The sequence below is a fragment of the Lepisma saccharinum genome, chromosome 11 (genome assembly GCF_977018435.1).
Source record: "Lepisma saccharinum chromosome 11, izLepSacc3.1, whole genome shotgun sequence".
In the NCBI taxonomy this organism is placed as follows: Eukaryota; Metazoa; Arthropoda; class Insecta; order Zygentoma; family Lepismatidae; genus Lepisma; species Lepisma saccharinum.
Genome location: NC_139239.1, coordinates 45,130,066 through 45,143,313, shown reverse-complemented (window position 1 = coordinate 45,143,313; position 13,248 = coordinate 45,130,066). Strand labels below are relative to the sequence as shown.

The 13,248-nt window shown below is 38.5% G+C and overlaps 1 protein-coding gene across 2 annotated transcripts in view; it reads left to right on the top strand.

Annotated features, from left to right (window-relative positions):
* Mfe2 (peroxisomal Multifunctional enzyme type 2) overlaps nucleotides 1–8,785 on the top strand; it is a 72,290-nt gene extending 63,505 nt beyond the window's left edge. For both annotated transcript variants that reach the window (XM_083130993.1, XM_083130994.1), the window contains exon 17: nucleotides 6,381–8,785. In XM_083130993.1, the coding sequence (XP_082987119.1) occupies nucleotides 6,381–6,497 (117 nt within the window). In that variant the 3' untranslated portion in view covers nucleotides 6,498–8,785. The remainder of the gene's footprint in view (nucleotides 1–6,380) is intronic.
* Nucleotides 8,786–13,248: the final 4,463 nt, after the last annotated feature.

Sequence of the window (13,248 nt, the reverse complement as noted above, 5' to 3'; positions counted from 1 at the left end):
TAGTTGTTATTTCCTTCACTCGTCTACGCCACTTTTCAGGCCGCCTCGATAGCGTAGGGGATAACGTTGTGGGATTGTGACCAAGGGGACCGGGTTCGATTCACGGTGGGAACACTTTACACAGTGGCTCGGAACCTCCACTGTACTCCAGTTCCGATTTGCCTATATGAGCATGGACGTCCGCAGGATTTTTTCCAGGGAGGGGCAAGGAAGGTATTTTTTTCCAGGGGGGACCAACATGGCATATTTTCCCCAATAATAGTGTTCATCTCTCAAAAAACATTGCTTAAATTTGAATTTATCATGTTCGTGCAATAATTAACACATTATTGTGGCTAAAATTAAATTATATGTGTGAAATATGTAATTTTTGGTTGACTTTCGTTTTCCAGGGGGGGCACCCCCCCCCCCCCCCTTCCGGACGCCCATGTATATGAGCAACTAGTGAACAAAAAACTTCGTCACTTTCCACGGCAAGGATAAATGGTGATCCGATGAAACAGGGAATAGAACAAATGCACTAAAATATGCAAATCATGGCCATAATTCGAACCTAGAGCCTTTAGAACAGAAGTCAGTTAGTTCTGCATCACCGAGGTAGCAGCTTTGGAATAATAAACTCCATGGTGAAAATGTCGTCTGAGGTTCAATACCTACCGAATGGCTTATCTTTGGAGTACGCATGCTCAGTGCAACGAGTCCAATTGTTTTTATCGTGCCGACCTTCTTCGCCGAATGATTGGCACAGCGCGCTACGACGACAGGGTACCCGGGTTCGAATCCAGGCTTGGGTATGGGTGTTCCATGTGAACGTCGTTTCATCAATTTCATAATATATCACTCGTTCTCATCTTCGAGATTAGCCGAAAGTGACAGAAAAACAAAGAAATATAAACCAAATAAATAAATAAATCAAACCAATTGTTGCTGTTATTTGGCTTTCCAGGTAAAAAAGGTAAAGGTAAAGTGTTCCCCTGTGCATAGCACCACGCCATGAAGGCGTATAGGGGGTGTGGGGGTAACGCCCCACACTTTCTTGATCCGGTCGTGAGTGGGGGTGATGTGATCAGCATCACGCCCCTGACCGCCTTTACCCCCCAGGGTTTCCCCCAGGTACCCATGTTATTCGACGCTGGGTGGGCGCCGGGGCCGCTTTAACCGTTAGAAAAGTTCCCGGATTTGGCTTTCCAGGCGAAGCTTATTTTGCTTTCCTTTTCAATGAACTCCCACTATCCTCACGATGCTTGGCCACACCGACATATCGAAGGCCAGACAGTTCACACCGAAAGCAACATTTGGCTACCTGGGACTGCATATGAATTAATAATTCATTTCGTAATATTGGAATGAATACTATAAATTCACTCACACATAAAAGATCGCTATTAAAAATCGTAATTAAAATTATCTTTCAATCTGAAAAAATTGACATAAAAATATATTAAAGGCCCACATAAATAACGTCAAGGCAAAAGCAAAATATCTCACCAGGAAATACTGTTCTTATTGCGAACAACAGAATAAATTACAGTATTTCAAGAACCAAGAACAGTAAAATAATACTAATAATATTAAATAATACAACCCCAGAAAGTGGAATATATCTGACTTCACTGATTCACTCATTCTGTCGTTTATGTAACGAGTAGCTACTTTCCTACTTTTTGTTTACAAGACTGTTCGCGAATAGGAACTCTGATCTTTCCAATGTTTCTGATAGTTTCGCCTGAGAGTCAACCTCCGTGGCGGAGTGGTTAGCACAGTGCGCTACGGCGACAGGGGTTCAGTGACAACGCCAGTGGGGAGTGCAGGTGCCCCCTAGTCAGACACCTCGCCCCTAACCCCCAACAGAAGTTAATGAAATATCGAATAATAAGAGAGTTCATTTCTAAGAGTATGACAATTTTCAGTTTTCTAAGTGGTGTATTCTGTATGCTATCACTTTTCCTGCTTATAATACCAACACGACTATAACAAAAAGTATTTTTGTTTTAGTATATATATGTGTGCCTTTCGTTCAAGATTCCAGCGCCGACCTGGGCATAGGTGATATCTCATTCATTTATGTCCTGTAATCTTCGCAATTAATCTGTTTTAACCAGTTTTAAGAACTGGAAAAAGTGTTGAATTGTTGCAATCTACTCTCCCTTCCATTTTATAAGGGGTGGTCACGGACTTCTGACTCACCCTGTATATTGCAATATGTATACTTTACATATGTTTCTTCATTGAAATTCGTCCTACAGGACAACTTCAGTTAGCCAACTTAACGTATAGGGTGTGTCTTACTGAGTTTATGTTTGCGTAGCGCAACTGTAAGTGTTGCAAAACTTACCTCAAGTTCTCCAAAAATTAACTTTTCCCAAAATTTTCTTATTTTCATCTTCTTCTTCTTCTTTTACAAATTGGGCATGATGGAACCTACAGTGCTGTGCAAATTAATGCGGACAAAGAGAGAAAAATCATTTTTTTACAGTTTTTTACTCGTGTGAGATAATCGAATAAATACGTAACATACACTTATACTAGTAGTATCAGCTAACTTTTTGATGCATACTTGATAATGTTTACAACAATTGCAAGGTTTGAAGCATTTTTGTTGTTTCATTACTGTCATTGTGATGCAATGCCAATTGTTAACCAACAGACTTCTGTGAGTGCTTGGCTGTAGTAAACACGCATTTGTTATGCTCAGTGTTCCTACGTGTTTTCAGTATGGGTATAACACCCAGAAAACGTTCTAGAATTATTACATTGAGTGAGAACACATCCATGACTGTGCGACAAATTGGTGAAGTGGCTGGTGTTGGGAAATCAGCGGTGTCAAAAATTATTAGAAACTACAGAGCAACTGATAGTTTTTCTCCAAAACGAAAAGGAAAGTATGGTAGAAAATGTAAAACAACACCTAGAACTGACACGTTACTGCTAAGAAACAGTACAACTCACCCATACAAAACAAATATGGACCTGCAACGTGATTTGCTCTCCACTGGGATCAGTATTGATGCATCAACTGTTCGACGTCGCTTGCTTGAAGTTTGAAAAAAATCCAGGAAACCGGTTAAAAAGCAATTGTTGACCACTAAAATTAAGACAAAACACCCAAAATGGGCTAGGAAACACCAGAAATAGACAGTAGCTGATTGGAGGAAGGTAATATTCTCAGATGAGTCTCACTTTGAAGTGCATGGCTACAAAGCTTCTGTTGTGCGACGAAGTCCATGTGAATCTTTATGACCTGAACATTGCATTCAGACAGTCAAACACCCCACCCCCAAGCAAATGTTTTGTGGATTCTTTACTTGCAGTGGACCTAGAGGCCTCGTACCAGTGAATGGAATGATGAATTCCTCAAAATACATTGAGATATTGAGGTGCAGAATTCTCACACTCAATCAAAATCTACTAACGACGGCAACAAATTTTCCAGCATGACCTTGCTCCTTGCCACACATTAACGTCTGTACGTAAATTTGCTTTTGACAACAATTTAACGATTCTAGATTGGCCAGGGAATTCACCAGATATTAACCCCATTGGAAACTTATGGGATATTGTGAAGAAACATGTTGCAAAAATGGACTGTTCAACGAAACAAATGGTCATTACCAATGTGATTCACGTGTGGTTTCATGACAGTGATATCAAAGTTATGTGTTCAAATTTGGTTGAATCAATGCCAAACTTCATCAAGCAGCTAATAGTAGCCAAAGGAGGACATATTTCATACTAGTGTAAGTGTATGTTACGTACATCTCCAATAAGGAGTAAAGAACTGTGAAAAAATTATTTTTCTCTCTTTGTCCACATTAATTTGCACAGCACTGTAAATGTACTTCGTTGGAATCTGAGTTCCATAAGCTTTCCAACGAGGTATCATTTGTGATTCTGGGATGATAGCCCCGTCTAGTTGGCTGCACTTTTTGACTTGCTTTGACTCTCTTTGCACCGAAGCGTCTAGTTGGTTGCACGGTGCAACACCGAGTCGTCTAGTTCGTTGATTTGGAGTCAAGTAGTGTATTTGGTGTCTGCACTACCTTTTGGACCAGTGTATATTTGGTGTATGGTCACGTGGTGCATGCTAACTAATCAAATGACCATTTAAAGCAGCAGACAGGCATTTGTTGAATCTTTTGAACTTGAACACTGCTTTCCGTCTAGTTGGTTGAACGTCATTTCCTTGCATCACTCTTGCACCACTCTGACACTGGATACACCTGCACTGCACCGAGTGTTAAAAAGTGCAGCCAAGTAGAAGGGGCTAATTAGTAGAGGGGGTACAAAGGCCGCCAACATGAAGCTTTGCAATTTCCTTCAAATTTTGGGCGTGGTTTAAAGGTTGATACTGTAACTGGCATTAATTCTAAATCTGAGGGTGCAGGACGAAAACCAAGTTCAGATTCATCTTCAGCAGCTCGAAAAAAATTTTCACTGTTGACCAGTGTTATCATTCATCCTCGTTGTCGCGATTAGTCAAAAGTGGCGTAAAAGCGACGTTAAATAAGAAAAAATAAAGTTTCGTCTGAATAAGAAAATTCTCAAAAGTATTTCTTTTTTAATCACTGTCAATACCAGTAATTGTGGAACAACTTCTACTTCATCAAATGCTTCTAACGCTGGCGCCTTTCCTTTCCGGTATAATCAACGGGTCCCGGGTTCGGATTTGGTGAGATGTAAAAGAAAAAAACGTTGTTTCATCCTTGCAATTGTCTTGGAATCTTGTGTCTGCCCATAATCTTTGTGACCCTCCCAGGAAAATTTTTATGCATATGCTTGCAGTCAGTCTATTTCGTATCTCCTTTGTCTACAATTATTTTTGTAGGATACCGTACATAAGCAGTATGGATTTCGTAAGAATACGTAAACTATCATTTGTGAAATTATTCAAGGGAAGCATCTAGATGAAATAAAATACTTTACACAAGAATAGAATATGCAGCTTATCGTGCAATCAAAACAATAAGGATTCGCACATTTTGTAGAAAACCTTTCCCAATGGAAAGATGTAACGGTTTCCAAAAAGAGGAAATGTTTCTGGTTGTATCGCCTAATCACTGAGATCTGTTGTATCGTAAATAAACACACCGTTGTGTCATTCCGAAAAGTTGACCTTGACCACTCGCAAGTGAAGTGACAAACATTTGGAGCTCGCTCCTACCGAGGGACGGAAGAACCAGCGGTATCCCTCCCTCAGGCAACTTCTAGGCTTCAGACCAGCAAGGTTTTCGACCCCTCCATGAATTTGCAGACAAAATTGTTCGCGTGACGATTGCGCAGTTTCAAATTATCTACATTACAGGAAGTAAATACATATTTACATTTATCTATATTGATTTTGTTATTCTCGCCAAATTTTCAAGTTAATTGCTCGCCTCGTCTTTCTTTTTCCCTGACCTGATAGAGACAATCTTCTCTATTTTTTAGCGATTTTGTTGGTTGACAGCACTCGATGAACGTTTAGCTAGCAGAAGCTGCCCAAGTCAAATATCCCTCCACCTCCTGGAAGTTCCAGGAGTAATGGTAGGTGGCAGCACAATATGCTGCGATAAAAATACGCTGCAGACTTCGAATATTATAGTAATTGCATAATAATACGCAAAGTTCCCAGTGACAAGTATACATCAATCGCAGCATAAATGTTTCCTCTAGTGAACTATTATGTTGGATTTATAATATTCTTCTTGTGAAATAAGAAAATTAAGTGGAAAGGCATGTCAGCTGCATTTTGTCAGTTTTTATTATTTTGCTCTCAATATAATTATAAAATTTATGCTTCGAAGTATTAGAACACAGGAGACGGTTACGAAGAACAAGACCCTACAAGCAGATGGTCGAAGTTCCATTTCAGAGTAACGCAATTATGGTAACAATTTACCATGTAAATGAATGGGACGAATTTTCAAGATGGCGGCCGTAGTCCATCCCGTTAAATCACACATCAGGATGTTTGATTTGTATTTATTTTAAACTGCTATTTGCACATCTATGAACCACCTTTATAATAACTTATTTAAACTTTAAAAGTTTGGTTCAACCAGGGATCATCTCTTAATCTTTGGCATTCCATGCCCATCCTCCACTTTTCAAGTTATTGGTAAAATGTTTCTTTGAATTGAATTAAGAACTTACTAATTGGATAAAAAGAAATAAACTTAAATATTTAGAATCTAATACAAAAAGTAAATGTAAACTTAAAATATATGCTCAAAAATTAACATATTCCTTTTAAAAATATAAATATCCTGACAGTTAAAGGTGAAGGATTTTGTTAAAAATCTTATTTTTCTTGTAGAAACGTTTTTTTCCTGATTTCTGTATCATTACTGTAAAGGAGATATATCTCATACCATGATTTCTCTGATTTTGTCCTTGTCCAGGCAATGGGAACATTGAATCCTCAGGCTGCCTTCATGAAGGGCAAGTTGAAGGCTAAGGGAAATATTATGTTGCTCCAGAGAATGCAGAAAATACTCAGGGAGGAGGCAAAGTTGTAATACAGCTTCATCCACGGGTACTTACCATGAAAATCCGTTTCCATCAGCTTTCTTTCTCAAGCAGTGGTGCTATATATCTATCTACACCTGTTCTATCACAACAATGTTCTTAGTTTTATGGGTATCAGGTAAGGATTTAAATAATACAAAAATGGCCACTCAATTCTAGAGGGTAAAATTTGGTTCTGATTTTTTGTAGTTAGTAATTGAAATGTAACTTTGGTTCATGTTACATATACTGGCTTTATGAGATGTTTCCGAATCTGTGTAATGAAATCCTGTATTCTTACACTTTTTGGTGGGATGTAGAAGCATAATATAATAAAAACAATGTAAAACATTCAGAACTGATAAAGATGATAGAGTACAAAGAGGTTGTGCCTTGTCTAAATAGGTCACTGGAGAGATTGTGAACTACACATTGTACAAGAGAACCCTTCCTCAATTCTGTGTACAGTCACGGACACTGCCAGCTTGTAATGAATACATTGACTTTCAATGGAATCGTTACAAGCTGGCAGTGTCCGTGACTGGACATGCAAGCGTATTCCAATTCACTGAACTAGTCTTGGAATTTAGAGGCAGGCACATATGGGCAATTAAGTGTTGAAGTAACTCTATGTGAAGTATTGTTTTTCTTGTGCTCAGATAGTGTGAGACAAACCAGACTGATTTCTGTGAGCCTGGAGAAGCCATGATCTTTAAATGTGTGTGTGATATGATTAATCTGTACTTTATTGGCATTGGCTAATACAGGCATATCAGCATGAGTTTACCAGTAATTTTACAGATCAGATTTATAAATAAAGTTAATGCAAAATTCTTTCATTTGGTTATTACTTTTATGAACATAAAAGAAAAATTTGTTATGTTTTTGTTTTGTAAAAGTAACTGTCAGAATATGTAGTTTGTTTCTCTAAGGCCAAACCTATTGCTGTGATCTGGTTACATGCATTAAACAAAGAGGTTCATGGAGCATTTATGTTCATGTTACATTTGTAATTTTATATTGGATTGGTAGGGTATCAGTTAAGTTTTCATATCAGTCCACTCCTACAAAATTATGAAAGAAATTACTGTTTTTCTCACAATAATTTCAGTAACGACTTCCACATCCTCATCAAGTACTGAAATTAATATGTAAAAGCACTAATTGAACACATATCCTCAACCTTTTTCATAAAGGTGTACTTTATGGCAATTTTTGTACTAAATTTACTTTTATAACCACCAAACAGAATCATCTTCACACACCCCAGATTCAAAACTCTGATATTACATGAATCATGAATAAAACAACATATTACAAAATGTTCCTGTATTTCACATGTCCTGCATTATAGGCTTAAAGCCATCAGGCCAATGAAAAATATGCACTTGGAAGGTTGAATTGTATTTGGTCATGCTCAGCGGGTGGTTTACTGTGAATTCATGTTAGGGTGTGATAATTTTTCCACATCATGACAATGTTTGTTAGTGTTAAAATGACAAACATTATTTTATTAAAGGGTAAGTTAATATAGGGCACTACGTAAATAGGTCCTCCTCCGTGGTCATGCGGTCTAAGGCACCTTGCTTTGGACGGCGGCTGCGGGATGACATGGGTTCGATCCCGGGTTGTCTCCAGGAATTTTCAGCCTGTGTGTAGGGCCTGTGGCAACCCACCATCGTGAGGAAATTCGTCGGGCTGACCCCCCGACTATTCTAATCCTGGTTGAACATCTCTACACTTAGAGGTGACGAGGAAAAGCGTGGGAGGGAGACCGGCAGTCGGTACCTAAACCAAGGCCCTTCATGGGCTGTTACGCACAGGATTACTACGTAAATAGACTGATTAGAGGGTAAATGCAATGAAGCAAATAAGGTAGTTGATTATCTGTTCACTCTATGGTAGGAATGTGAGGTTTTTTTAAAAACAAAAACTGCATATACAAGACTGAAACTGATCTTTTTCTTCCCATTAATTTTCCAAAAAAATGTTGCATGAATAAGCATCACTACCACATTCCATAAGTGTCTGCATTTTGTGCTGAATTGGAAAATAGTGTAGGCAGGTAATCATGAGTCATGGACCATGTCGTTATTACCTGCAGAGTACTTTATAATAGATTGTTACCTAAAAGTAAGGTGAATTTTAACATTATTTTTTTTTCTATAATGCCAGTTGAATCATGAACAAATGTTTGGTTTGTACTGTATATTCCTTTGTTGTTGTTTGTGTTGATGAAAATGTGTTTTATATGTTTTGAGCTTTTTAAGGAATAAATTGTTTTTATTGCATTAATAAATGCATGTCTAGACCTTACTGTGGGCAATCCCTACATTTAGAGATTCATAATTTCATTATTTGATATTTGATTTTCGATTTCTCTAAAAGGTACAAGTTGTTGAGCATCTCTTTGCATAGTACAGTTTCAAATGTATATCCCACATGCAAAACCAGTAGATATTTGGTTAACTGTATATTAAAACCAGGAAAATATCACACACACTAACATATGAGGGGTTCAGAGCACAAGTGGCTTGTCTCAAATGAAGGTACATGTATAATTTAGAAATGTGAAATATCAACATTTCAGTGCTAGAAGCAAGCATCTCCTACATTTCAAATTCTTGCTCCTAGAGGCAGGCACCACTAGGTTTGTGCTCCAATAGCTAAACATAGTACTAAGTTATTTAAATTGCCTTTTTCTCAAAACTGTCTTGGATGAAGTTGGCCACTTATGTTCTGAACCCCTCACATACCTTCAAAGTTTGACAGTTCCTAATTTACTTTTACTGCCCTGCTGGATTTGTGCATTTTCTTCATGGTTTTACCCATGGTAGTAGCTCAGTTGTTAGAGCATCTGGCTACCATGTGGAAGACCCAGTGCAACTTTCTGCTTAAGCGTGATTAATAGGGCTAGAGGTTACCATGGACGTTTAATTTAGAGTAAATTGCAGAATGCACAAAAATTTTATAGGTTTAAGTATTTGCACCACGGTTATGGCACACTTCAGGGTTCGTCAAGAACCTCTGTTGCAAACTTACTGAAAGATGCCAAAGTACTACAATTCATCAAGGGGAACCATTAAAGTTTAAACTTCACAGTGCATCGGACTAGTTGCGTTCACAAGGTGTTGTACAAAATAGAATCAAATGAGAACAATCTTTTGGTCTAAAAACTAGTTATCAGAATAACCAACACACTAACGTCTACCAAAACTGTACACACTTACTTTTCTCAGGTATCGGAAATTGAGTTACACCCATAATACTGCACATATCTTTTATATTCTTCCCTGAAACGTAAATTAGGTTGGAAGGCTGTTTTGTCTAGAATTATAATTTTCAACAATTATTTATTCCCTCTCAAATTAAATAACAACAATGGTATTGTAACAATTGAATGTATAATTCTCAGAAAATCTCATGTCCACATATATCAATATAAAAACTTGGACTCGTAAGCAACAATAATAAGTTAATCTTAAGATAAGAATATTACGCGCAACATTCATAAATGGCTACATGAATGTATATAACCTTAATTGCATTCAATTTTAAGAAAGTTATTACATGCAATCAGAAGCTCAACTTATTTACATTAGTTTGACTTGACTACTTGCTTCTTTCGACCATTCATTCATTTACTTCAATATTTTGTCCAGCAAAACATCAGCAACATGTTATTCTCAACATTTACTCATGCAAATTTTAATCGAGATAAGCACTAATTTGATCAAGTCTACTCTTGACAATATGCCTATTTCAAGAAATAAATGCTCATATAGTTTCAAATGAAATTTGACTAGAAAGGGAAGAGAGTTGGGACATTATAATCAGTTGCTTGTTTCCACCCAAAATGTCAGTGAAAATTCTCGAAAATTAATTAACTTTCACGAAGGGCTTTATTTTCCATATCGTGGTTTGTCACAATGTAACAAGCTTCCTCGACAACCACCCTTACTTTCGCTACAGCACCTTGAATAACGTAATGTGGAAAACGACCCAAGAAACTGGTTCCCGCGACTGATGACAACATAGATGGAAGTGCGATCAGATTCGGTGCTAATTTTCATATGAAAGTAATGCGGCTTTGTTAGTTTTTGGGATATATTATGTAGATTTGTTTGTCTTGAAAGGCGGTACGTGAATTGATGGAAACAGTAATTGTGGAGTGATTTGCAGTCACGAAATGGCAATTGGAAAGAAAAGTAAAGTAAAATAAAATGAATAAATAAATAGCATGCATGCGTAACACAAGAAGAAACATCGCAATGTGATTCCGGACGTCAGGTATTGGACTGTGTATTAGTTTATTTTTCTATGTTATTAGAATATAAATAGTATCCTGAGAGATATTTCATACCGAGGCGACAAACCACAAGTGTCGCTTGAAAGCGAGCAGTCGGTATTCAATGCAGCCTTTCGAACAGTAGGGACACAAGCTCTGACTGCACAGTTTCCTCAAGGAGGTTTTAGACCAAAGCGACACGCGACAAACGATAAGAGGATTTCACACCAAAGCGACATGGGTCCTTCGGTCCAAGGCAACTTTCATACCGAAGTGACACATGTTGCTTGGAAAAAAGCCAATCAGGAGCAACATTTCACATCGTAACGGCATGACGGGAAGCACAGGCCAGCGTTTGGTTGGTGAAATCCTCAAGCTATAAGTGTCGCGTGCCGCTTTGGTGCGCAATCGTACTAAAGCAAGACACTCATTGCATCACGTATGCGTGAACAACAAACCACAGCAACATGTTGCAAGCTATTGAGGAAATGGCCCAGTTTGAGCGACGCACAAGCGAGAAAGCGACATGTGTGGCTTATCGTGTCGCCTAGATCTGATGTTGTAATGTGCAGTATCGTGTCACCTATCTGTTGTTCGCAAGCAACGCTTGCTAATAGAGTGAAGGCACTATGTCGCTTGTCACTTAGTTGGGAACTCCCCCTGTAGCACGTCGCTTTGGTGGTCTCGGCACCCTTCCTTTAAGGAGCTTTCCGACCGAAGTAACAAGTAGCACGCGAATATGCCATATGAACGTGTCGATTGCTGTTTGGACCCTCATGTGCAATGAATGCTATTTTAGTCTGGAAGTGTGTCACTAGTGTGAACATCCTGCGTCGCTTGTCCCATTGGTTTGAAAGTTTCCTTACACTCATGTCGGTGGCACTAAGAAAGTTTTGTGGGGTTCCCCTTGTCGTTTCATGTAATCATCATTATCGCGATTAGTTTAAAGCGGAAGAAAAGAGACAGTAAATATCATAAATACAAATTCTTCAGTGTGTATATCTTTAAAAGAAATGATGATAATGAACCTAATTCATACACAAAAATTTAGTTGCCAAGAGCATTCCATGCTTATTTTTTCTCCCGTATTATTAACGAAAATATGACGATAACAGGATGTGGTCGACTGTCTAGAATGTTCGTTAATATCTTCGCGACCACTGTACCAAATATCATTGCAATTATCACATTCATAGAAATGCTTCATGTAAAAGAAAAGACGTTGCAGCGAAAACTCCATTTACTTCCATTATAAGCAGACTAATACCAAGCACCAGGTCCAACACCAGTGCCTCTAGCGCTTTCATTTTCGAGTGGAACCAGCCATAGAGTGCAGAACCGTGCCGTTTTCCACACTACATTATTCAAGGCACTGTACTATTTTCGCTTAATTCACGGCATAATCTTTAACATTACGTATTTGTATGCTTGTTCTCATTAAATGTTTAGAAGAGTCAAAAACATGCACCTTCCGATACGTAAGAATTTCCAAAGAACACGTGCACTTCTCATCTACCTTAAATGTTCGTTCATCGTTGCCACATCTACTTCTGACTAAGTCCTTCAAAGGCAGTGGTCTATTTTCAGTATCCCTCTAATACTGCAAGTCAGGGCTGCTTGGGAGGACATCAAGGTTACATGGAAGAAACCCCTCAACTTCCACGTTTCCTTCAATCATAAACAGGCTGAGAAGAAACTTAGCAACATTGCTTTTTTTCGGGTAGTTTCTTGAATCTTCACTAGTGACATACAGTACCACAAAACATGAGATAAACGCTGCAAAATTGCCAAATCTAGGTAGAGTATTCTTCGACATATATCTTCTCAAAAATTTAGGAACATACTTGTCTTTTCTCCTTCACATTCATAAAAACTGGACATGCTTCTATTTCCTTCGTTATTAAAGTCTACATGGCGACACACATAACTGCTAACGTTCCACATGCACGTCCAGCAAAAGTCAAATTCACTTCGTAGAAAATAGGACTGAACGCTTCACGTCACAAACCAGATATCTTCATGTTAGTTGTCGAAAACTTCTAGTTTCCTCGTAGTGGGGCAAACTTGAAGAAACTTAATCGCCGAACAGTCTTGTCCATATCACTCAAGCAACATAAAAGCTCCTCCCAGCTCATTCGATGACAAGGAAGTTGTCTGCTTGAAGTAGGTCAATCTCAGAGGTGCCAAGAGAACGTCTGTTGTGCCGAGCTAGTGGGGAGAGCGACTGTTGCCACGGTTGTCAAGAGAACGTCTGTTGCTCTTGCCAGACGAAATGAATCGAAGGCAGGTGCAGTGCTGCCATCTAGTGTGTTCATGATGAAACCCAAAAGAAGTGTGAATCGAGGTGGTATTAGTGAGAACAGTGACAGAGCAACTGAGTTGACAGAAAATGGCATTACATTTAATTTAAATATAATTTACTTCGCGATTTCAGTCACACAGAGTCCAAATCCTGGGGTAGGTGATCTGGACCA